This window comes from Rana temporaria, chromosome 2 (assembly GCF_905171775.1).
Source record: "Rana temporaria chromosome 2, aRanTem1.1, whole genome shotgun sequence".
In the NCBI taxonomy this organism is placed as follows: domain Eukaryota; kingdom Metazoa; phylum Chordata; class Amphibia; order Anura; family Ranidae; genus Rana; species Rana temporaria.
Window position 1 is genome coordinate 228684108 of NC_053490.1, and position 27377 is coordinate 228711484.

Consider the following 27377-nt stretch of genomic DNA (forward strand, 5'->3'; position numbering starts at 1 on the left):
CCATGTAAACAGGGAATTTTTCACTGTATGTATGGCACTCGTCCGGCCCCCTCCCTGTCCCCTCCAAGCCAGCCAGCATATATATCCCAATGAATCCCTGTTTGCCGGGGCCTACAAAAGATATACATGTCCAAATTACCAGGCGGGCCATTCGAAACCGGAATGCGGGCGGCAATTGGCCCGTGGGCCTGACTTTGGACATGCCTGGCCTAGGAGGTGGAGGAAGGAGGGAGTAGACGATGCACAGGAAGCCTGACTGACCGACCCACCAGCCGCCACAAGGGCCAGATAAAGGCAAGCAAAGGGAAGCATCTGGCCCACAGGACACAGTTTGTAGACCCCTGCTATAGACCGAAGATGATCATATCATTATAGTTACGTAGTTAGTCAGGTTGAAAAAAGAGTCCATCCAGTTTAACCATAAAAAAATATATATATATCGTACAATCCAATATACCCAATTCTATATCCACAGTTGATCCAGAGGAAAGCAAAAAACCCCAGCAGAGCATGATCCAATTTGCTACAGCAGGGGAAAAAAATTCCTTCCTGATCCCCCGAGAGGCAATTGGATTTTCCCTGGATCAACTACCTATAAATGTTAGTACCCAGTTATATTATGTAAATCTAAGAAAGTATCCAGACCTTTCTTAAAGTAATCTACTGAGCTGGCCATAACCACCTCTGGAGGGAGCCTGTTCCACATTTTCACAGCTCTTACTGTGAAGAAACCTTTCCGTATTTGGAGATTAAATCTTTTTTCCTCTAGACGTAAAGAGTGCCCCCTTGTCTTTTGTGTTGACCGTAAAGTGAATAACTCAACACCAAGTTCACTATATGGACCCCTTATGTATTTGTACATGTTGATCATATTCCCCCTTATTCTCCTCTTAAGAGAGAATGTATTCAGTTCCTCTAATCTTTCCTCATAGCTGAGTTCCTCCATGCCTCTTATCAGTTTGAATAATATATGGTTTATTCATAGTTATCATGAGATGATCATTATTGATGGATTTAATCGTGACATGCATATGGCTTTATCAATTGTTTATTCTTTGGAGATACCTGAGGTTTGAGGGGAGCTAATGCCACCCATGGGGTGGGTTGAAGTCGTCCCTATTTGACAATACCCATGCCACATCACTATTTAAGAAGTGTGCAGGAAATAGTCCGGCTGGCTCTGAGGAAGAGGCTAGTCCTCGAAACGCGTAGCCTGTTGGATCTTCATCTGTCCTGTCACAAGTTATGATGTACTGTTGACTGGATGGTGCTTTTTTCTTGATGAGCTTTGATGCAATGGTTGCTCTGTATAATACTTACCACCTTTTAGAATAATAAAGTTATGTTCTTAGGATAATACATTAGGTTGGTGCACCCTCTGTTCTGTTTTGATTTGTGTATGTAGGCCTCAGCATCTGTGTAAACCAGACCTAATTCAGCTGTGCTTGTTTCTTGAATAGAATTGAACAGCAGGTAGTCACATTACAATATGTTTACAGCATAGAAGTAAAGAACTGCAGAAAATAAGCAGTGATCAGTCTTAAAATCCCACTTGGCTGCATGTAGTAAATATGAATTAATTAGTTAGGTAAATTCTACATTTGTCTGAGTGAAAAGAAAAAGCATATTATTACATAAAGGAAATATGCACAAATCCACAATATATTCCCTTTAATATAAAAGAAGCAGAGCCACATATTGATTTTGCTCCAGGCTGTATTACATAGAGTTTTTTATTTTTATTTCAGGTTTCACCTGCATAGATATGAAGACAAATTACCCTAGCCAAAAATATTTTTAACTTGTCTTAGAATACTGTACATCCGTTGAAAGAGTTAGCGGCTGTAGTTGATGTTTGGGCCCATCATAGGTTTATTTTCTTTTATTTCTTGAAATTTTATGAACTAGTAAGATGTTTGTAGCGGTTCTGTTGGAACAGATTTGTTGTTTGAAACTGTGTAAATCTGATCAATAAACTCTGTACGCTTGCACAAGGGTAATCACTCAGAAGTGGCAGACTTGGCCCTTTTTTTGGCAGCCAGTACAGCTGATAAGATATCGCAACATTCATTCAGACCTTGGGATTCAGAGTTTTGTTCAGGTAGGCTGTGAAGCAAACATTCCGGGTGGTCAGACTTTTTGCTTTGTCAAGAATGTGTAATTCGGTACATCCAAAGGACACCCAGAGACATCCAAAAGCCTGAATGGAAATGATAAGATATGAAAGCTATTTGAAGATAATTTAACATGAGGAAAATGCTGTGCAATATTTTATTCTAATGGTATGCCTCCGTTTTATTCATCAAGTTTACTTTTAGAGTACTGACACGGTCGGCCTTGGTCGACTAGTTGTACTGTAACACCGAGAAGAGAAAAGTCAGAGTGGCTGATAAAACATTCATTAACAGGCAGATAATCATTTTAATAATTTACAAGTCTGAAGCCTTGTTTTTGTCTCTCAGCTATTCTTTGGAGATGTTTCCTTGTCATTAAATGATCATTAAAACAATGTTAACTCCTTGTAGGTGTTTTCATTTCTAAGCAGCAGTGTCAAACATTGCAATGTTAATCCTAAAAGCTGTGAGAGAAAACATAAGATACTAAACAAAAGGTGCTTCTCAGTGCTCTGTTACAGGTAAGGGTCTTTATGTGCCCTGTGAAAACATTTGTTCCAATAGACTGGCAATTTCCAGAGTGGCACTGCTGGGTCCAGCATTTGTTTCTAGAGCCTTTCCATTAATAGGTTTGGATTTCCAGACTTCCAGATAGTTGTACAGGTACCTGGAATACTAAATATTTTATGTTTGTATATTTAAAGTTTGCCCTTGAAGAATGGAAGTTATGTAATTGAGGAATATCCACAGACTTCAAGATAATTATATAGGTGTATAAATGAGCAACACTCTATAAGAAGAACACTTAGGCCCGGATTTACAGTACAAAGCACTTGCGCCGACGTACTGTATCTCGAGATACGCAGCGTAAGTGCAAATATGTGTCGTCGTATCTATGCGCCGGACTCAGAAACTAAGGGCCAGATCCACAGAGCAAGTACGCCGGCTTATCTACTGATACGCCGGCGTACTTTCAAATTTCCCGCGTCGTATCTTTAGTTTGAATCCTCAAACCAAGATACGACGGCTTCTGGATTCGATCCGACAGGCGTACGGCTGCGTACGCCTTCGGATCGTAGGTGCAATACTTCGGCGCCCGTTGGGTGGAGTTCACGCCGGCGTACTTTCAAATTTCCTGCGTCGTATCTTTCGTTTGAAGCCTCAAACCAAGATACGACGGCTTCTGGGTTTGATCCGACAGGCGTACGGCTTCGTACGCCTTCGGATCGTAGGTGCAATACTTCGCTGGGTGGAGTTTGCGTCGTTTTCCGCTTCGGGTATGCAAATTAGCGATTTACGACGATCCACGAACGTACGCGCGGCCGTCGCATTTTCTAACGTCGTCTGTAGTCGGCTTTTTCCGGCGTATAGTTAAAGCTGGTATTTTGCGGCGTATAGATAGACTTGCCATGTTAAGTATGGCCGTCGTTCCCGCGTCGAAATTAGAATTTTTTTTTTGCGTAAGTCGTCGTGTGTACACTTTTCGACGAGGAAACTTTCGAGGATCTCGTCGAGCCAAAAAGATAGCATGTCTTCTTTTTCCTCGGCGGGAATGGAGAAATTTGGCTCGCCGAGATCCTCGACAGCCTAACAAGGAACTCGACGAGCAAAACGATGTGTTTCGCCCGTCGAGTTTCTCGGTCGTGTGTACGAGGCTATAGGCTGGCCATCCTCTATACAATTTTCTTGTTCATCTTTCCTTTAGATTTACCAGAACCATATATTATGAGGTCAAACCTTAACACTTTCAATTTGTATGCAATCAGGCAGGCCCTTGCACTACATAGTTGAAGGTAAATCTAAAGGAAATTGAATAAGAAAATGGTATAGTGTATAGCCAGCTTTAGTGTTCCTTGAGAAGGAAATAAGTAAAGAATATGTAAACCGCACATTTCATATTTCCATAGTACTTTTAAGGAAAAGTATCCTGTTTTCTTTGTATTGCTTCCTTTATGTGTTCCTGTCAGTCCCTCTGCTTTCCTATTAAAAACTGATCACACTAAGCAGGAGAACACACCATGGTCAGTTCTAAAAACTCAACCTGCTCTTGTCCAATGATCAGACTTGTCATCCTGACACGCCCCCCCCCCCCCCCTTGCACAGCCAGCACAGTGTGCTGTTGCTTGCTTCTCCTCCCCCAGCTACCCCAGAGAGCAGAGAATATGTGATTACTTATTAAAAAAAAAAGGGGGGAGAAGTGTTAATAATTTTTTATATATCTATAAACAAATGTTTTGCCTTTCACTTCTATTTGAAACAAAATGGGTTGTTTTACAAGGTGTTCCTTTACAATCACTTTAAAGAGTAACTCCACTGTGGTTGGAAAAATAAAAAAAAGTATTGTGACACAAGCTGTATTGTAATTGAATTTTAATGAAAATTATCTTTCATTTTCAAACTGCAGCTGCTGTAATTTTCAATAAAGTCAATGCAATATGGCTCCCAGAAGCGTTCTGTACACAGTTGGTGTACAGATGCCTCCAGAAATGTCATTTTTCACTTGTATGAAGAACTCTGCACTAAGATGCAAGGCAGGTTTCATGCATCATCTGCAACAAAAAATTTATTTTTGGTCAGATAGTCAATAAGGGTTAATCCACATTTAAAAGGGATGCAGACACTAGCTTTTCTGATCAGAGCACTCCAAGTGCACCAGCTTATTAAGATTTGTTAGTCACTCCCACTGAATCAGTATCCAAAAAACATGGTGGAAAATACAGCTTTTTTTAGAGCAGAAACAGGTAGGATTCCGATTGCATATAAAAACATATAACATATAATGTTATTAAAACAACAGCAACAAAATAAAAAACAAGCTGAAATACATGCCTTTGGCAAATGCACTCACATAATGGTTATGTACATATTTACTGACACGCTAATCTGATTAAGAAACCTGTGTAGAATGTACACAATATCATTTTATGCACTCCTTTAAAATGCAATTACAAGTGAAATCAATAAAGGAACAGCTAATTCTATCTATCTAACACTTCATCCTTGCTAAAATCATAAAGTCCACATGTAACTATGTGTAATCCACTGCAGCTAGATTACAGAGAGCCCCCTTTGATGTACATTCCCACAACTTTCTCTGCTCAGGAAGCCCAAGTGCAAAGTACAGCCTCCCAAGGACATGATATGCTGTGCGCAACTATACTCATGGGGAAAAAATAAATAGATCAAAAGAAAGTTTTCTATTTTTTGCATATGCCCATACTCTATACACCAATATACAACTGCAAACAACTATTTTTGTCATTGGGAGGCTATACACTGCGCCAGTATTTCAGGTGAAGAAAGATGCCATAATTTAACTTGCAGGTAGCTTAGACACCTGTGTATTAGGCCTTATTCACACCTATGCAGGTTGCAGTTTGCATATTTCAGGTGCATTTTGGGTTCTTTAATACACGTTTTTGATACGTTGAAGACTATGGAACCAATGGAACTATGGAACCAAAAACACAATTTCCTTTCCATGAAATGCACAGATGTGAATGTGACCCTATAGGAAACCATGTTGAATGGACTGCAGAGTGTTTCTTCTGATTCTTAAAATGGTAAAGAATCAGGTACAGTTAGTGGTCCCTAAAGACTTAAAGTGGATGTAAACTCTCACATATACCCAGTGAAGTAAACAGCCTCAGATACACATGGACGGAAAAAAAATCTTGCTACATTCGTTTTTACATGTATATCTTCTGTCTTCAGCTTTCTACATTCTTTAGAAAGTTGAGATTGTGTTAGAAGATTTTCTCTTCCTGTTCAGCACTGCAGTGAAGCCTGGACATACAGCCAAGACAGCTGATTTGAGGAAACCCCCTCTCCTTATAGGTAGAGACATTCAGAACTGATCGTTGAATAGTTCAGCTTTCTGCTAATCTATTTAAAGCATCCTCCCCAACACAAAACTCAAAATTTTAAATCAGATATTAATTTCCACATTGTAATTTAGTTATTTCTAGTCTACTCTTATTAATCTCAATGCACTTACTTTGTGAAGATCCCCACATATTTACTTTCTTGATCTCTGTGACCCGTATTTATTATACCCTGTTATTAGGCATGCTGTGACCCATAATTCACAGAGCCTGCCTTCTGATCTACAGGAGGTGCTTAGAAGAGGTGGAATCAATACAGGAATTACTACCTGCAGGCAGCAAGGTACCATGGGATATGTAGTGCTTAGAAATCAAACGAAAATTGCGAAGGAGATGCTGCTTCTAGAAAGTGCTAGAAGGAGAGTAGGGAAAGAGTAGTGGGGCTGCCTGGGGTATCCTAAGGAGCCTTGACCAATCCTCAAATTCGATTGGCAGGGGGCAGTCCTCCTTTAATACCTAAGGTCAGCCCAGCTGGGGAGGAGTTGTCAGGTAGAAGAGCTTAAGAGTGAGAGAGTGTCGAGTCTGTCGGGGCCCACAGGGAGCTCACTCAGTCTGGGGCTCGGGTGCATCCAAGAGGAGTAATGAGATCCTGGAAGGAGAGCGCAAGCAGAGGACAGCATGAGAGAACACTTCAAAGAGTCTCCAGGGATGACTACTGGTCGCAGTCGGGAGGGCTGGTGAGTGAGCACAGTCGGGAGGACTGGGGAGGCACGCCTGAGAGAACTGGGAGATTGCTGTTAAGATGGGTGCAGAACCAGAAGAAAAGACTGTCGAACGGGCAGTAGAAAGAGGTCATTGCAGTGAGGCTGGCTGGCAGGGCCTGACAAGAGCTATCTGGGAGTGGTAGCTGAATGAGGGGTAGCTAACACCAGAACTATTTCTACACCACAGGGACACGCAAAATGCAATTTATTGAGGCCTGGCTGAGGCAGTGTCAGGCCTACCCATGCGGTGCTAGCTAGCCTGGAGGAGTAACAGTCTGCAACAATTAAAGTTCTGGAGAAGAAATAGTCTGGAAGCAAAGAAAGTACTGTAAGAGCCTGAAGTAGTAATATGTACAGGGAGTGTACATAGTTTGTCCCAATTTATTGTTCTAAAATTCACCAATTGGTTGTTCTTAAATTCCTGGGTATCCCATAATTTCCAAGTCCCAATCCAAGTTTAATCCCCTCAAATAAAAACAAAACAAAACAAAGCTATGAACTGGTCTGTCCCTTTCAAAGACTGAGATATGGATGTTTGACTGGGCAGGGTGACAGGTGAACAACATCCAGCAACCCCTACGGGTACATGGCTACATCAGGAATTGTGGGAAAAGATTGCCAACAGAAAATTTGATTTTTAAGTAAGCTTATACTGGAATGTCAAAATAACTATTGTTTGTATTGCAATTACAATGCTGATAATATAAAATGAAAATGCATGCTGTGAACATTCAAGGACTAAAGCTGGCCATAGATGGGTTATTTTTTTTCGTTCAACCAACAGGTTGAATGAAAAAAGAACTGACCCAATTCCCCCATCCACACATTTAAATCATCCCACTGTGTCACTGTGACAGCGTAAAGACTTCCCAGTAGGGTGGTAGATCGGTAGATCAATATCTATACAATCACAGTTTCCGTACACAAATCTAAACTTGGCCAGTTCCTCCTGAACCGGCTGAATTTCATTTGATCTATAGGCAGCTTTAAAGTGGCATTAAACTCTCCTATCCTTTACATCAAAGAATGCTGCCATGTTATCCTCTGTTTAATTTGAAGCGTCCATGGTGCTGCACATGTGATCAGTTATGACACAAGCTATAAGCTCAAGCAAATGTTATAGTTAGCATTCATGGCATGCCTTTTGGGAATCACTTTGTTTGATGGGGTTAGCTCTACTTTAAAGTGTAAGCAAATGGATCTAAAGCTGCTGATGATCTATTTATTCAGTAACGGCTGGTGTTCAATTTTTTTTTGGGGGGGGGGGGTGCAAACAAAATTCTGAAAAAAATATATATTTCAGCCTCACTGTGCCCATCAATTGCAGCCTCACTGTGCCCATCAATTGCAGCCACTGTGCCATCAAACGCTGTCACTGTGCCCATAAAATTCTGCCACTGTGCCATCAAATTCTGCCACTGTGCCATCAAATGCAGCCACTGTGTTTATCAAATGCTGCCACTGTGCCATCAAATGTAGCCACTGTGCCCATCAAGTGCTGCCACTGTGCCCATCAAATGCTGCAACTGTGCCATCAAATTCTGCCACTGTGCCCATCAAACGTAGCCACTGTGCCCATCAAATGCAGCCACTGTGCCCATCAAATGTAGCCACTGTGCCAATCAAACACAGCTACTGTGCCCAACAAACATCCCCCGCTGCTGTAATTTAGGTGCTCCACTCCCGAAAAGGGGCCGGACACCTGAATAGGGGGTGGCTACAGTGATCATGGATCATGGATAGATTCATGCTATGCATGAATCCATCCATTGGTCATAGAGGGGGTGGCTGGAGAGAGGGGGCCGTGCCTGTGTGCCCTTATGGACGCACTGCCACTGTATTTATTCACAAATTACTATAATCTCTCTCTTTTGTCTGTAAGAGAAAGAGGAGGGATCAACAATGTAAACATTAGCATGTGGCTGGTCATCAAAGCATATACATGGTACCATGCCGCTTGTATGGGCTTGGTACAATGCCTCTGTGTACTGAGCTGTCTAATGACAACTTGGTATTCAGCAATTAAGGCACTGGATAAATAATAGATCTCCAATCAGCTTTTTAAAAACATATCCCAGTGGTGTTAAACATATCCCAGCTTAATGTGGTATTAAAAAGCAGTACTGCTAGCATTCCTTGATGACTGGGCCTAGTCAACCTAATTATAGCATACACATCTCCAGGTAGTTGCACAGGTGTATTAATTAGAAATTTTATATAGGAACACACTTAGGCCAATTTACTAAAGCAAAATCTTCACCCAATAAACAGTGTGACTATTCATTTTAATTATCCAATCGTGCAGAATAAATAAGTAAACGGGAATTTGCTTTTCACATGATTGGATAATTGAAGTAAATATTAACATGATTTATTGTTTGAAAAGTCTCTACTCCTCTACTACATCTGCCCAATTATGTAAATTAATATTTCTTAAAATGATATGTAAAATAGATACTCACTTTGACAATTTAAAGTAATGAACATTAAAAAAAATATGCCCAGCTGCATTCAAAACCCAATAAATGTACATTTTTGTTTATAATTATTTTATAATTATTGGGGCAGATTCAGGTACCGCTGCGCACTCCTTACGGAGGCGCAGCGTCCCGTTTTTGCCCTGCGCCCCCGCAAATTATTTGCGCTACGCTTCATTCACGAAGCAGTAGCCACGTAATTTGCGTGGGCGCTCCTCAAAAATGCCCGGCGTAAGGGCGCGTAATTTAAACGATCCTGTAGGGGGCGTGGATCATTTAAATTAGGCGCGTTCCCGCGCCGAACGTAGTGCGCATGCTCCGTCGGGAAACTTTCCCGACGTGCATTGCGGAAAATGACGTCGCAAAGACGTCATTTGCTTCAAAGTGAACGTGAATGGCGTCCAGCGCCATTCACGATTCACTTACGCAAACGACGTAAAATTTAAACTTTGCGACGCGGGAACGACGGGTATGAGTAGCATTGGCTGCCCCTGCTATTAGCAGAAGCAGCCTTACGCGAAACCCGACGTACGCAAACGACGTAAACTGCATACGCAGGGCTCGCGTAGGGTTGTGAATCGGCGTTAGTATGCAATTTGCATACTATACGCTGACCACAACGGGAATGCCCCCTAGCGGCCAACGTAAGAATGCAGCCTACGATATGACTGGCATAAGAGCCTTATGCTAGTCATATCTATGGCTGCCGTCGGCTTAACGAGGTTCCTGAATCAGGAGCATTCGAAACGCTGGCGCAAGTAAGCAATTGCGCTGCGTAACTATGGTTACGCAGACGCAATTGCTTCTTGAATCTGGGCCATTGTTGCTTATATCTGCCATCCTTTCTAATATTAAGGGTACTATCACAGATTTTAGAAGTTTTGTTTTTGTAATTTGCTTGCAGGATTAGGATGGATCATGAATGCAGCTTCAGTGTTTCTCTGTACTATTTTATTTTTTTCCGACACAAAAAATGTATGTGTTTTTTAATGATCAGTCTGCAATAGGTTCACAAAGGTATCATATCAGTTAGAATCTTTGTGCACCATCACAAGGAATGCTTTTCAACACGAGTCCCACAACTCCTCCTTTTTAAAGCTAATGATGAAGACAACTACAGTGCCAGGAAACCTCTAATTCTGCTCTGTCTTCGTGATTTCCTCTAGTAAAACTTTCCTTTGAAATGAAAGTCAGCACTTTGGTCACTTTACATATCATTAATAAAAACGAAAGGACTTTTTGAAAATTTGAAAAAAACACAGTTGTTTTAGGGATGCATTTTCTATGTGATGGCAAGCTAAACAGATCTTCAGAAATGTATGTAAGAATGAAACAAATGTTTCTGAAAAGGAAACTAAATCAGGTTATGAAACTATTCTTTTTTAATTCTCTACATCCCAGATCCATTTTATTTTAAAGGTAGACTGCAATAAAAATGTATAATGAAGCTTTAAAATGGATACAGGCTTCAAAGCCTACCTGGCTAGGGCTTTGGTTCTTCATCAAAGAATAAAAGTACTGCATTTGCATACCTCCTAAATTTGTGAGATGGGAAAGAGAGACAAATTATATCATGAAGTATAAAGGCAAAGGACACGCCACTGCTATTCCTTCAGTAATGCGGCCTGCGAAGATTAATGCAGAAAAAATTATTGGTTTAACCTACATTTTTTTTCTATTGCTACTTTTATTTTGGCTTGAAAAAACAACCAAATAGAATACCATATTTATCGGCGTATAACACGCACAGGCGAATAAAACGCACCTACATTTTAAGAGGGAAGTTTCAGGTAAACAACTTTGAATTATATAAGGGTCAGTGCCCATCTGCAGCCTGATCAATGCCCATCTGCAGCACATCTCACCAATGCAGCCTTATCAATGTCCATCTCATCATGTAGCCTTATCAATGCCCATCTCACCATGCAGCCTTATCAATGCCCATCTCATCATGCAGCCTTATCAATGCCCATCTCACCATGCAGCCTTATCAATGCCCATCTCATCATGTAGCCTTATCAATGCCCCTTTTAAGCCTCAATGCAACCTCACCATCAAAGCAGCCTGGACAGAGCATGAAATCACAGAGCCGTCATCTCCTGTCCGGCTCTCACTTAGCACTGGCAGTCACACAGACACACACAGTCCCGCCTCCAACATCGGCATTGGACCAGCTCCTGTGATAGTCAGAACACTGGTCCAATGCCAGTGGCGGAAGTGGGTCTGTGTGTGTGATGTGAGAGCTGAACAGGAGATGACGGCTCGTGAATTCTGGCTGTTCGGCTCTCACTCGGCAGTCACACACACACAGTCCCGCTTCCACCATCGGCATTGGACCAGCTTCTGTGATACACAGAACACTGGTCCAATGCCAGTGGCAGAGGCGGGACTGTGTGTGTGACGTGAGAGCCGAACAGGAGATGTTGGCTCGTGAATTCTGGCTGTGTTCGTCCCCCTTCTTACCCTCCAAGGTACACTATCGGCGTATAACACGCACCCGCAATTTGCCCCCTAATTTCAGGGGAAAAAAGTGCGTGTTATACACCGATAAATATGGTAATTTAAAGATTAGATAAAAGGTTTAATGCAGTAAAACACTTTTGATAGTTAAAGTCATATATCTCAGTCATGAAATCTGAACAAGACACATATGTCTGTAGTGTTTACTTGTCTCTCTTCAAAGCTCTAACTGTCGTTTCTCTCTGGTGCTTCACTCCTCTGTCACTTTTAATATGTTTTCCCATACAAGATACAATTTGTATCGGGGAGGAAAGGTCAACATACAGCTTTTCTATTAAAGCGGTAGTAAACCGCTGTATTTAGATTTTTTTTGCAAGGTAATGTCATAATGTGCTAGTATGCATCGCATACTAGCACATTATGTTAAACTTACCTTAAAACAAAGCTCTCCAGCACTCATATGCCAGAGCTGTAGGTGCTCCTATTTTCACCTGTCTTCCCTTCGGGTTCACAGACTCCAGCTGTGTGACTGATGACACGTGGGAGCCACAGTTAAAGACACAGGGCTCCTAAGGAATGGTCCAGGCAGCCATTCTTTCAGAACGCATGCACCAGTGATGTCTCTGGCTGCATGTACAGTAAATATCTCCTAAACGTGCACTATCTATAGGTAAGCCTTATTATAGGCTTACCTATACGTAAAAGTAAGAGATGGGAGTTTACTCCCACTTTAAGAACACAGTTCTTCTGATGTGTGCAAAGGAGGGCGTATGCTATTCTTCCAATCAGATCTCTTACAGTGTTTTAGACCTCTAACTCCAGCTTCCCACCCCCTCCTCTGTTGTACTGAAAAATACAGAAGGATTTCATCTAAAATCAGCACTTTTGAAGGGATGTGCAAAAGTGAAGACTGCAGATTAACAAGTCAAACATATGTAGAAAGATTTGTTTCATATTTGTGTATCACCCGAGGCTATTCACTTCACTGCATATATGAGAGGGTTTAGAACCGCTTTAAATAATACATATTTTTATAGCTATCCTTACAGGCCAAAAGGGACAACTGAGAAAGAAAGAGGTACAGAGGGATTTGGTTGGCATGCATTTGCGTAACTCACAGGTCATCATGAACTCCTTTTTCCTTACCTACAGTAAATATGATGTAGGCAAGGTGCGGCATCAAAATATTAGGCCTATAAAGTACTTCACAGGGCATATTTAGTCACATTAAAATCAACGTTTTAAGGAGACCATGCACTAGTAGAATTGCATTTGAAATTTTTGGTTTGCTGAACATTTGTTCAGTTTTCCAATAGTTAATGGGGTCAAATCAACAAAAGTTTTTGACAGTAGTGGTGAAAAAATCAAAGGAGCAGTAAAGAATATTTTTAACAGACACATATCTAACAGTGAATGTGGTTTTCATTCCACTCATTTCGAAATCAAATGCTAAAGGCTAATACAATTTTTAAGTACCGTACTTTAAAAGACATTTGTAAAGTCACTAATGCCATTACTGAATGTGCTAATGAGATTTTTTGGGTGAACGTTCATACAAAAATCTACCAATGAATCTACCATTGAATTGTTCAGTTTTCCAATAGTTTTTTTTACAAGAAAAATGTTCCTTTATTGAGGAGTTTTCCAATAGTTAATGGGGTCAAATTAACAATAGTTTCTGATAATAGTGGTGAAAAAAATAAAAGGAGCAGTAAAAAATGTTTTTAACAGACACATATCTAACAGTGAATGTGGTTTTCATTCCACTCATTTCAAAACAAATGCTAAAAGCTAATACAATTTTTAAGTACTTTGAAAGACATTTGTAAAGTCACTAATGCCATTACCGAATTACTAATGAGATTTTTGGTGCGAATGTTCAAATCTACCAGTGAATGGGCAGCTTTAGTGAATGTTCATACAATGATACATCGAGGAGAAATAAAGTTTTCACAGCGCAGATAAAACCAATTGTTTCATTTGATTGGTAGTCAAATGATACATCACACAGTAATACAGGGCCAAATTCTCAAAGGAGATACGCAGACTTAACTCCATTTTTCTAATTTTACACGGCGCGTATATTTGCGCGCGATCGTCAAAACGACTTAAGCAAAGATTTCCGTATTTTCAGCCGTACTTAAATTAGTTACACCTGCGCATTCCCGGGCGCAAATTACGCTAGGCTCGCCGCTGTTTTTGATAGGCAAAGATGCAAATGAGGGAGTTAGGGCGATTCTCAGAATTAAGTGTGTGTGCCGTATTTTCCGCCCTGTGCGCACCTGTTAGTTTTTCTGACTAAATTTCCACATTATAAAACCAGCCCTAATTTTACACATGCTGTGGAAGGGTTTGCAGAAGGAAGTGACTAGAGGTTACAGCTCTAGTTGTGAAGGTTGTTGTTTAAAAATGCCAGGACCAGCAATGATTTTGATGGCACTTGCTGCCTTACAGGCACAAAGGAGGAGGAGGGCACAGAGGAGGAGGATGAGGGCACAGGCGCGTGTTTATCGGCCACGCCGTGATATTTGGCAAATGCCAGCTTATGAGGTCATCGGCAACTACCGATTTGATAGGGAGGCCATCTTGGAGATCACCCAACTCCTTCATGAGGATCTAATCGCCCCAACCCTACGTTCCCATGCCCTGACACCTCTTGAAAAAGTTATGGCAACCCTCCATTTTTTATCGAGTGGCTCATTCCAGCGAGCATCTGGAGGTGTGGCTGGGATGGTGCAGTCAACCATGAGTAAATGTCTACATCAGGTGGTCCCTGCCATACTGCGGCGCATGAGCCACCAGTTTGTCATGCCCACCCAGGAGGACCAGCGTGTGCAAGCAATGACAGACTTTTACAATATTGCTGGCTTTCCTAAGATCATCGGGGCGATTGACTGCACCCATGTGGCACTCCAGCCCCCCCATGATACTGAACACCTGTTCAGAAACAGGAAAGGCTGGCATTCGATCAATGTCCAGATGATCGTAGATGCACATGGCCTCATCTGGCACGTTTGTGCCAAGTTTCCCGGCTCGTGCCATGATAGTTTCATCCTAAGGCAGACCAAGATCTACAGAGACTTTGAGATGAACGTGTATGGAGACAGCTGGCTGATTGGTGAGTGACATTGGTGTCAGGTATGCCCCCCCCATGATGCAGACATCACAAGGGGCACATGCATGACTAATATCCTCCTGTCTTTTCCCTTACAGGTGACTCAGGATATGCATTGGGACCCCACCTGATGACCCCCTTTAGGAACCCCCAAACACCCGGAGAACGAAAATTCAATGAGGTGCACATCCAGACCCGGGCTATAGTAGAGCGGACTTTTGGCATGCTAAAGTCAAGATTCAGATGCCTGGACAAGACTGGGGGTACACTATTGTATTCCCCAGACTTTGTATGCAAAATTATTGGGGCATGTTGCATACTGCACAATTTTGCATTAAGAAGGGGCATGCATGTGGAGATATCTCCTGACCTAACCCCCCACCCAGGCAATCCCCCCCCCCAAACCCCTCTACCCGGTCTGCTGAGGGCCAGGCAATCAGGAGACAACTGTCTGAAGGCATCTTTGCCCAGTAAATGCATCCTAATTATATTTTTGTTTTTGATTTGCCAAGACCAAATCACAGAGATTATGTGACCTTTAAATCTTTATTTTGCTAAATAAATGCACATTACTTATATGCCAAAGAGAATGTTTATTTTTATTTACAAAACGCACATTAATTATCTCACAATGAGAATGCATGAATGCACGTCACTGTGGTCCCTAGCACAGACACATCACATGCACATCGAATTGGATTAGATCCAAGTACCCCCCCCCCCCCTTTGGTACTTGGGAGCAGTAACGCCCCGCCACGGCTCCAATTATGTCACTGTGCATTCATACACCATTCAGGAACCTAGGATGACTTCTCCCTGGTCCTGGGGATCCCTACTCCAACAAAACTGAGGGTGACACCCTTATGTTTTCAGGAATGCCATCCCCCCACATTCACACATCATTCACACACATAAACCAAATCATAAGTACAGTGTAAAAAAAAAAAAAAAAAAAGTACCCCTGCAAATTAGGGATGTTGCCGAGTGCTCCTTCTGGGCTGGGCACGGTCACGGGGACGGGCACGGGGACGGCCACGGCCGACTGGGGGATCTTCACGGGCGGGGGTCTGTGCAGGGGAGGGAGTATTTTCAGGGGGGGGGGACTGTGCAGGGGAGGGAGTATTTTCAGGGGGGGGGGACTGTGCAGGGGAGGGAGTATTTTCAGGGCGGGGGGACTGTACAGGGGAGGAAGCAGCCTCCCCTGGTGTCTGTCCTCCTGCTGGCCTTCCCTCCAAGGCAACGGCTATCCTTGTCAGACAGGAAGTTATGTCAGCCGTATTGGCCTGCACAGCCCGGGTATTGGCCTGCACAGCCTGGGTGAGGGCAGTCACCTCCTGGGCCACACCTGTTGTGGCGTTCCTCAGGTCCCACAAACAGGTGATGACCCCCACGGAGTTGGTGGCCACGTCACCCAGTGACTCCCTCATTGCACCCAGGCTGCGCTCCACCTTGCTCATAGTTTTTTGTATTGCAGACAGACTGCGGGTCTGCCGGACATTGTCCCTCAACAGACTGACCGGCAGACGCACCAACCCCCCCCTGTTTTCAGGGGTCGGCATCCTACTTGCCCCTGAGGCTTGTGGCCTTGGAGGAGGAGTTGGAGTGAGCCATGGGTGCTGCTGCATGTTGGAGGAGGGTTGGAAGGGGCGACCCATGATGGTGGCCTGACTTCTGGGCGCCTGTGGGGTTCCCTCAGGGGATGATTCAAAGGTCATATCTTGGCCCATCATTATTTCCTGCCCAATCAGAATATTGTCATCTTCCTCCCCCTCATCCTCCTCCCACTCAACATCCAAATTAGGGGAGTTGTGGGCACTCCCCTCCCATGGCGAATCCTGCCCTTCTTGGGACTCTGCATGAGCCTGTCTTGGGGGTGGTGCAGCAGCCTGCCCTGATGGGCCTGCAACCTCGTGACCTGATGGGCCAGCAACCTCCTGACCTGATGGGGCTGCCACCTCCTGGGCTGATGGGGCTGCCACCTCCTGGGCTGATGGGGCTGCCACCTCCTGGGCTGATGAGGCTGCCACCTCCTGGGCTGATGGGGCTGCCACCTCCTGGGCTGATGGGGCTGCCACCTCCTGGGCTGATGGGGCTGCAACCTCCTGGCCATCTGGGGAGGACACAAAACAATCACAGGTTGTTGGATCCATACACTTGGCACATCTTCCCTTCCCCCACCCACACATGCTAATCACCAGATAGAAATTCCAAAAAATTACCTGTCCTCATAAGAGGATCATTGTCAAAGCCAGGCAGGCCCACCACCTGCTGTGGGTGGAAACACTGGGCCACTGCCCATTCCTCCTCACTCATCCTGACTGGGCAGGGTCCCCCTCCTCCAGTGCCCCTGGTATGGGCATGCAGCGTTGCCAGCTTGTTCCGGGACACGCTCCTCAAGTCATTTTTTTTTTTTTGAACTCCAGCGATGGTCCTGGTATAGTATATGCTTCTCTGCCGGTGTAAAATTTAGCTTCCTGCGCTTAGGAGCCATGACAGACAACACCCAGCAACAGGGAACTCACCCAAAAAACAAACAACAATACACACACACACCAAAGAAAATACAAACAAGCCAAAATAAAAAATAGACAGACAGCTACTATTAATTCGAAAACAAACAGGCAAAAAAGGAAAACAAAAAATATAAACAAAACCCAAAAAAAAATATTATGAAAAACAAACAGGCAAACAATCAAAACAAAAAACAAATTAGCAAAAACAAACACCAACTATACCCTCCAACTCCACAAACACTTTTCTCACAAAACAATCTTACCAACAAACACTGACAAACGTTCAAAGCAGAAGCAACTTGCTTTAGGAAGGGAACACAGGGAAATACTTTTGCAATTGAAGTGTGTTTGACTGGGGCTATTTAGACACAGGGCGATCTTCAAACTAAGTACGCTTGGCCTTTTACCTATCTCACTGATTGCGCTGACCAAAGTTCTGCACATGCGCATTGAGGTCCAGATTCGTGCGCGCATGCGCAGTACGGCCGGCACTTCATTTGCATGGGGTCACGGCTCATTACAATGAAGCACGCCCACTTCATTCCCACTTGCCATAACCACGCCTTACGTATTGAAACTTAAGTTAAGGATGGCGCAGTTTTGTGCGCAAATGCACTGAGAATACGGTAGTTATGACACCAACTTAGGGCGCCGTAACTTAAATGACATAAGTTAGATAATCCTAAATTTACACATGGTTTTGAGAATTTGGCCCACAGATTCCACAGAACAGGATCACCCAAGAAGATGCCCCACCTTACAAGTAAGATTTAAAGCCAGGTTCCAACCAAAATTAGCATTTTTTAAATGTATGTCCTTTCATCATGCGCTTTTATAATATAAATCCAGTCACTTAGTATTTTACAATCCGCCGCCGCTCCGCATAGTTATTCAAAAAAGATAGTTTATAAAACTATGTCAACACTGTTGTCATTTTGCTCGTGGGCATTGTGAAGCCCACAACCACTTACTTCCTGGAAGTCTTGGATGGGGAGTGATAATTGGGTAGCGCACTGCATCCTGGGAAATGATGACACACATTTCCCAGGAGAATTAGAGGGAGATGATGTCAGGATACTAGGTGATTCCAACAGCAGATTTCGTGGGACTGCATAGCATAAGGCATTTCCAGATGAGTAAAAAAAAATTTTTTTTTTTTTCTTTTTTAGGTCTAATGAGCACAATAATGAAAAAAAAAATTTGGGATGGAAACTCCACTTAAATTAACACAGGAAATACCATAAATGTTATTGTATGCATTTAAAGGACATGTCTAAATGCATATTAAATGGAATAATGTACAGTATACTGGGTGATTGCCAGCATTCAGGTGCATTCGGTTTATTACAGTTAGAAAAAATAGAAATCTGTGCATCCAGGAGCAGATTAGATACCCGAACGTCTTCTAAACACGTGTAAATGCATGTAAACACATTAGAGCTGATACTAAAACTGAAGAGTGCAAAATCTGGTGCAGCTGTGCACGGTAGCCAATCCGCTTCAAAACTTCAGTTTGTTCAACAAAAAAACCTGGAAGCTTATTGGTTTCTATGCAGAGCTGCACCAGATTTTGCACTGTCCAGTTTTAGTAAATGAACCCCATTATTTGAAGGGTAAAGTCTGCATGGGACACCTACACATGTGTAAACTAAGTTATATGAAAACGAATGTAAACATGTATGTTTTACATTTGTAAATGTAAAATAAACACTATTTTATAACACAATTGAATGTATTATATGTTTTAATATTCAATCAGATGTCATGAGATGTTTACTCCTTGTAAATAAAAGTCAGGGGTAAAATAGGACCATGTTAGGAATTTCAGTTCCCATGAAGTGCAAATAACCTGAAACTTAAAGTCATAGGGGCAGATCCACAGAGATCTGCACCCGCGCAGCGTATCAGAGATACGCTACGCCGCCGTAACTTACCCGGCTTTAGTTCGAATCCATAAAGATTTTGCGACGTAAGTTACGGCGGCGTAGTCTATCTCTGGCAGTGTAACGGCGCGTAATTCAAATCGGCGATTAGGGGGCGTGTTTCATTTAAATGAAGAGCGTCCCCGCGCCGAATGAACTGCACATGCGCCGTCCCTAAATTTCCCGCCGTGCATTGCGCTAAATGACGTCGCAAGGACGTAATTTTTTTTAACATAGACGTGAATTACGTCCATCCCGATTCAGGGACGACTTACGCAAAAAAAAAAAAAAAATAAAATAAACGCAGGAACGACGGCCATACTTAACATGGCAGGTCTAACTATACGCCACGAAATACCAGCTTTAACTATACGCCGGAAAAAGCCGACTAGAGACGACGTAAAGGAATGCCCCGGCCGCTCGTACGTTCGTGGATCGTCGGAAATAGCTAATTTGCATACTCGACGCAGAAAACGACGTGACCGCCACCCAGCGGACGCCGAAAGAATTGCATCTTAGATCCGAAGGCGTACGAAGACGTAAGCCTGTCGGATCTAACCCAGATGCCGTCGTATGCGACGTGGGTAAATTGAAAGTATGCCGGCGTATCAGTAAATAAGCCGGCATACTCGCTCTGTGGATCTGCCCCATATAGTTTTACAAGAGTGCTGTATATAACATCACTTTATGTGTATTTAATTCTTCTTTTGGAGATGGTAATATAGAGTGTGTGAGGTCCATTGGGTTAATATGTGTTTAAGAAGTGATGTCTGTTTTTTATACCATTTTATTTTGGAGGGCTTTGTAGCATTTTCTGGATAAGCTGCAGCACTGTAATGTATTTCTCTCACATTTACAAATTATTTTAAAAGCACAGAGTTTTTATATACATGTGTACCTGCTGGCTTTCGTATTAAAGAGATCTAGAAAGGTGGTGACAATCAGTGCCTTCTTAAAGCTGAACTCCAAGACATCAGCCACTCTATAAAATGTGCTGGCATGCGTTAAGTCCAAGGAGGTGCATGCCACCTTGTGGTCACTTTACTTTACATCTGACAGTTGTACGGGAGTGCAATTATCTCTACATGTCCAGAGCTCTGACGGGAGAGAAGCTGTCTTCTCACACACAACATCTCTACCCGATCCTTCTCTCTGATGTTCATTCACAGAAGCCTTTGTATTCTGTAAATGAGTCCAGGTAATACAAAGCACTCTGTGATTGACCAGAAGGAAGGGAGGGGAAGGGACAATGGCTGCATGTGATTCTGTAGCCTCAGGAGCTGAGACCTTAAAGGTCAGAACAGCAATACATATGCTCTCGCCACTCAGAATAAAATTTAAACTGTAAATTAAAGAAATAATTATATGAGGTGGCATGTACCTCTTGGACTTAAAGGGGTTGTAAAGGTAAATGTTTTTTCACCTTAATGCATCCTATGCATTAAGGTGAAAAAACATCCGACAATACCGACCCTTCGAAAGTCCCTCGCTCGCCCCCGTCATCCTCCTAGTTTTCGAGCCTGGCCGTTGTTGGGCTACACTGGATGGATTGAAAGCAGCGCAGCCATAGGCTCGCGCTGCTGTCAATCACATTTAATGACGCAGCACGCCGGAGGCGGGGCCGAGTGATACAGTGAGCGGCAATAGCTGCCGGCTGTATCACGGGAGAGTGCCCGCAGGAACTCAACACCATGCGAGCTCGCTCGCATGAATATGTTGAGTTCTTGCGGGAGGAGCTGAGACAGCCACCGAGGGACCCCAGAAGACCAGGTTCGGGGACACTCTGTGCAAAACGAGCTGCACAGTGGAGGTAAGTATAACATGTTTGTTATTTAAAAATATATAACTTTACATACCCTTTAACCCCTACTAATTTAGCACATTTTACAAAGTAGTTGAATTTCTGGTATTCAGCTTTAATGCTTTGCTTCAGCAATTACCTTCAGTAACTGTAAAATATAATCACACTTCAGTTTTACAGTAACAATTTATTTATTGTTAAATTAGTAAAAAATTTGTAACCTGTCATGGACATTAGATGACAGCCGTCATCAAATGTTCTAGCAGTTTTCAACAGGAACAAGTAATCTACTTATATCTATTGGGTCAATAAAATACTGACCACCTGGCCACTCCCAAGGTGATCATGAGTTGAGCAGGCTAAAAAACCTATCCCAGCCACCCAGGGCCGGCCCTATGATGGGACCGGGTGGTACCATAGGTACCAGGCAGCACTTTTAGGGGGGCAGCATACTGATGCCCGCCAGCCCGTTCCGCCACCCAAATAAAATTGATGTCCTTTTTTTCCCACAAATAGAGCTTTCTTTTGGTGATATTTGATCACCTCTGCAGTTTTTATTTTTTGTGCTATAAATATATATTTTTTTTAACTTTTTGCTATAATAAATATCCCCAAAATTTAGAAAAATAAACTATTTTCTTCAGTTTAGGCCAATATGTATTCTTCTACATATTTTTGGTACCAAAAGAAACAAAAAAAAACACAATTAGCGTACATTGATTAGTTTGCGCAAAAGACATTGTGGCCGCTGGCAATTCACAGGTCCCTTTATACCCCTAGATACATGTATAGAGCCATGGCAGGTCCTTTTATACGCCTATATACATGTATAGAGCCATGACAGGTCCTCTTTATACATCTATAGAGCCATGACAGGCCCTCGTTATACTCCTTTATACATGTATAGAGCCATGACGGGTCCTCTTTATACTCCTATATACATTTATAGAGCCATGGCAGGTCCCCTTTATACTCCTATATACATTTATAGAGCCATGGCAGGTCCTCTTTATACTCCTATATACATTTATAGAGCCATGGCAGGTCCTCTTTATACATCTATAGAGCCATGACCTGCCCTCATTATACTCCTTTATACATGTATAGAGCCATGTCAAGTACTCTTTATAGTCCTATATACATTTATAGAGCCATGACAGGTCCTCTTGATATTCCTTTACATGTAAAGAATAATGACAGGTCCTCTTTATACTCCTTTATACATGGATAGAGCCATGATATAAAATAATGAATGTGGGGGCCTTTTGGTTGGCGTGATTTTTTTTCTGGGGGAGGGGGGGGAGCATTTCATTCTTGGTCCCAGGCAGCACAATGTCTTGGGCCGGCACTGCAGCCACCACTGATTTTCCCTGAGATAACTGAGACTGTCACAGTCTGACAGTGCTGTCCTCTTTTCCTCCTGTTTCCATAGAAATAAACATAAACCGTATTTAACAGCAGACCAAGATGCCTGTACATCCAATCACTCTGTAGGTTTAAGGGCATCTGGTACAAAATAAGACACTTGAGACATTACATAAATAATGAAATGTCTCATCTTATATTAGTAAACTAGCTTTAGAAGAAAGTAGGACATGAAAACAGTAAACTGTATACAAAGATTGCTTGTATCTCTACATGTATGGCAGCATAAAGGTAATGGGTTTAGAGTCATGTTTTTTTATATTTTTTAGTTTTAATGGTATGTTTAAAAATCGGTATAATGCATATAAATATACAGTATACTATATGTATGTACAGTATATAAGAAACAGAAATACCCCTGTGCAGACCTTTACAATTGCTAAAAAAGTTCAATCAAGTGCAACAAAAAAAATCTATATAACAAATAAATGAACTGTGCTGCTGCCAGAATCTGCTAAGTGTACCACACACTTTGAAATTGAAAAAAACAACAAAATGATTCAGCGCTACACACATCGTTTTCCTCGTCGAGTTCCTTGTTAGGCTTGTCAAGGAACTCGACAAGCTTGCTTTGCGTACACACTGTCAAGACAAAATCTCCTCATTCTCAAACGCTGTGACATACAACACATACAGCGGCAGGGGAAGTTCGATTCCACTGGCAAAACTCTTGGGGCTGGTTTTGCTAATCTCATGTGTTTGCGTGTTAAGTAAAAGTTTGTTAAGAGACGATTTGCACTTTTCAGTCTGTTACAGCTTAAAAAATGTGTTATCTCCATTACAAATGCTACTTTTACTCCCGTCTCATACTTTATTCTGAGCAAGCACGGGTTTCTTAGCATACACACGCTCGAGTTTCTCGTCGGAAACCAGCCCGACCAGGAACTCGACGAGCCAATTTGAGACTCCCGTCGAGGAAATAGAGAACTTGCTCTCTTTTTGGCTCATCGAGTTTCTCGACAGTTTCTTTGACGAAAATGTACACACGACCGGTTTCCTCGGCAAAAAAATATCTCCCAGCAAGTTTCTTGCTGGTTTTTGCCGAGAAATTTGGTCGTGTGTAACTGCCAAAAAGTTTGTTCATTGTCATCTCATTCGTTTTTTTCTATTCGTTTTTCGAGTCATTCGTTATGATCGCAATTCGTAAATGCGAAAATTCGTATATTTGAAAATAAGAAAGAAAATCTGAAAATTCAAAAGAATAACTAACTAACTAATAATAACTAACTATTAAACACCCCTGGGGGCATTCTAGATAGAGCCTGCAGCTTGTGGATACATTTTCATTCCCCTTAACAGGTTAGATTCTGCTCAGCGTTGCTCACATAGACTCTTGGTATTCTCTTCCATTCAACTGTACTGAGAAGACATCTTACGTCACTGGCTCTACCCCTTACATGTTACGTCACTAGGTGGCCCTCTGAGGAAGTATTAAAGAACTGTTTATCAACATCCTATTTTTTTCTCTGTTATAAAATGTTGTTTTCACCTTTTTGATACTTTTTGAATCTTGGTGCTGCAGATCTTCTCTGGGCTCTTTCAGACAGTTTTAACATTTAAGCACTTGCTCCAATTTTTGCTGCAACTCATAACTTTGGACCATTTTACTGACGGTCAGTGACAAAGGTGGACCATGGCTGTGCATTATATGTCATCAGAGCCATTTGTAGTTACCACCAGAGGTGCCTGTGAATTTATGACAATGCAGAAGCACTAATGGGAGACCTTTGTCACTCTGTAATAGGAAGTGGCTAAATAAGGAAAATCACTTGTTATTTTTTAGTGAAAGAAACAGATTTTAAAAGATTGAAGACAATAAAAGAAAACTACATTAACACATTAAAGCTTATATGAGATTTTGGCGATTAGGTTTTGCTCTTTTTTTTTTACACAGCTAATGCAATGAATATGTTGTCAGGTAGGTATGGAGTGATAAGTACGTGAAAAAATTTAAGTCCTTTGATCACCACTTTCATTTCTTACATTCATACATTCATACAAACATAGTTGAAAGGTGTGACACATGGCAGCCTTACACTCTGCCTGCTAAGGCCCCCAATCTCTTTCCCTGTTACCACTGGTTAAGAACTGTATATCTTACCCATTGATGGTATCTTTCCCAAAGAACCCAAAGCCTGAACATTGATTAACACTGAAGCAGTGAGCTATTCAGTTGCACTTATGACTAAATCCGTGACATATTACTCACATTCTTATTTATACATTTTTCCAGAAATCTTTTCAATTACCTGTGTCTGTATGATGCATGCAGGCCTGAATAAAATGTGACCAATAGCTATTATTTATAGACTTGTTGCAACCATTGACCCACACTATGAGCATCCGCTTGTCATAAATAAAGTGAAGCTTGTGGATTTATTTAGTGTTTAACCTTTTAGATATCTTACTCATTGTATACGATGTTAAATCGTTTTTTTTATTATTATCATAAAAATAACAGCAACTGAAAAAATAACAATATCCAGTGATATTTAGCTTGATTTTCATTCTTTTTTTAGGTGGACCCTCTGAAGGAAAATTAGTCCCAGGGGATCAGATCATTATGATAAATGAGGAGCCAGTCAGCAATGCTCCAAGAGAGCGAGTGATCGACCTTGTCAGGTATTTGATACGTCTCTGCTTTTAATTCATTGGGCTTAGCAAGAACCTTGAGCCAGTGGTCTATAGTAATAAGATATTAACAAACCTTGCCAATTGCATTTTCATCCATACTTTATCAGCTCAGCGAACAATGTATGCAGGTTTAAACTGACATGCAAAAAAAAGTACCATCTATCTTAGGGGAGAAAGAAAAAAAAATCATATGAGACATCTCTATGTTTTTTAGAACAGGAGGTGGGAGTGAAGTGGAGGCACCTGTTTTGGTAAGGAAATTTCCACTCAATTTTTAAAGATTCCGGGCCAGATCCACGTAGCGCATCGTAATTTTAGTCCGGCGTAGCGTATCGTAGTATCGTATTCACAAAGCACTTGCCTCTAAAGTTACGGCGGCGTAGCGTAAATCTGCCGGCGTAAGGGCACGGAATTTAAATGATAAAGATGTGGGTGTGTTTTATGTTAATTTTACTTGACCCAACGTAAATGACGTTTTTTCTGAACGGCGCATGCGCCGTCCGTGGGGGTATCCCAGTGCGCATGCTCGAAATTAACCCGCAACAAGCCAATGCTTTCGACCTGAACGTAATTCTACGCAAAGCCCTATTCGCGAACGACTTACGCAAACAACGTAAATTTTTCAAAATTCGACGCGGGAACGACGTCCATACTTAACATAGGATACGCCTCATATAACAGGGGTAACTATACGTCGAAAAAAGCCTTACGGAAACTACGTAAAAAATGCGCCGGCCGGACGTACGTTCGTGGATCACCGTACCTAGCTCATTTGCATACTCGATGCGGGAATCGACGGAAGCGCCACCAAGCGGCCAGAGTAAATATGCACCTTAGATCCGATGGCGTACCAAGACGTACGCCAGTCAGATCTAGCCCAGCTTCAGGCGTATCTTGTTTTGTGGATACAAAAAAAAGATACGCCGGAGCAAACTAGAAGTTACGCGGCGTATCAATAGATACGCCGTCGTAATTTCTTCGTGGATCTGGCCCTCCCTCTCACTTCCCGTTGTGTCTCCAGAAATCTCCATCCAAAACGATAGTGTTGCTACAGGTAAGCCTATGATAAGGCTTACCTGTAGCTACCCTGGATATCTTCTAAACCTTACTCCGGCATTGTGCGCGTGCGGGAGCCTTTACTGGCGGCTCCTGCACGCGCACAATGCCGGAGCCCGCAATACCCGGAAGAAACTCCGGAAGTGATGTCGACCACCGGAGCGGTGTACGAGGATGGCTGCAGGGGCTTCGATCTCAAGTAAGTAATTCATAATGAGCTAGTATGCTATGCATACTAGCTCATTACGCCTTTGTCTTGCATGTTTTTTTTTTCTTTTGTCCTAGTGTTTACAACCACTTTAAGCTCTGGAGCAACTGCCCTTGCAGAGTGCAACTGCACTTTGCAAATGGCACAGTCTATTTTCCTAGATCAACCCTATTGTGTTCTGTATTTTGGGTAATTTGAGTTTAAATTTGTGGCGTTGTTGTTTGGGCATTATTTTTTAACATTGCTCAGATATTGGTAAGCAATGGATGTATGCTGTCTCTCAAGTATAACAGTATTTAGCAATACTTCAGCCTTGTATCTATAAAAGTGATTTACAGTCCTAAAATCTTCTGTGATTTTTCTTTTTGATCCTTGGTAATGTCCCAGCTTACACCATAGGGGTCTATTTATAAATGTTTTCACACAACTTTCTACCAGGATTTTCAATTGAATCCAAGGTGTGCGTTTTGGGAGAAAGCTGTGTAAATCTTGTGTGAAAACCTTTATTAATAGACCATGTTTCAAAGCAATGAATATCAGGTAGCGCAAAAGGACACTTTGCTCTGCTTATCTTTGAAACATTGTATACCCAATAAAGAAGCTACAGGCATGTTTTACGAACAATTTAGTAAATATTTGGCAGTATGTAGTTGAACTATTAAGGCAGGAAATAAACAATTTTAAAGTAAATATGCATTATTAGTCAAGTTTGTGCTGTACATGTATTTAGATTAATGACAGACTATCAGATTTTTCATTTCAAGAGTGTTAGCTATGCAGGGCAGTTTTTTACTGTATGCCCCATAAGCAAATAGTAATGGTGAAAGAACAAACTAAATAAACACATTATTTTTTAGGTCCCAGCAAGATGTTACATGGTATTATAAAATCTACAAAAAGCTAAATTCACACACTGATGTCCCTACAAAATACATATTTTGGTTTCAAATGGTAAATTGTGAATCTATATCATTTAATTCATGTAAAACGGCCTGAAGCAAAACAGAAATGACTTTTTCCATTTGCCTTTACCATTTTGTCACCTAGTATATCATGGGCTTGTT

The 27377-nt window shown here is 42.0% G+C and overlaps 1 protein-coding gene across 2 annotated transcripts in view; it reads left to right on the forward strand.

The window, feature by feature from the left end:
* Positions 1 to 27377, forward strand: part of FRMPD4 (FERM and PDZ domain containing 4) — a 456264-nt gene that overhangs the window by 328294 nt on the left and 100593 nt on the right. For both annotated transcript variants that reach the window (XM_040336513.1, XM_040336512.1), the window contains exon 5: positions 24935 to 25037. In XM_040336513.1, the coding sequence (XP_040192447.1) occupies positions 24935 to 25037 (103 nt within the window). The remainder of the gene's footprint in view (positions 1 to 24934; positions 25038 to 27377) is intronic.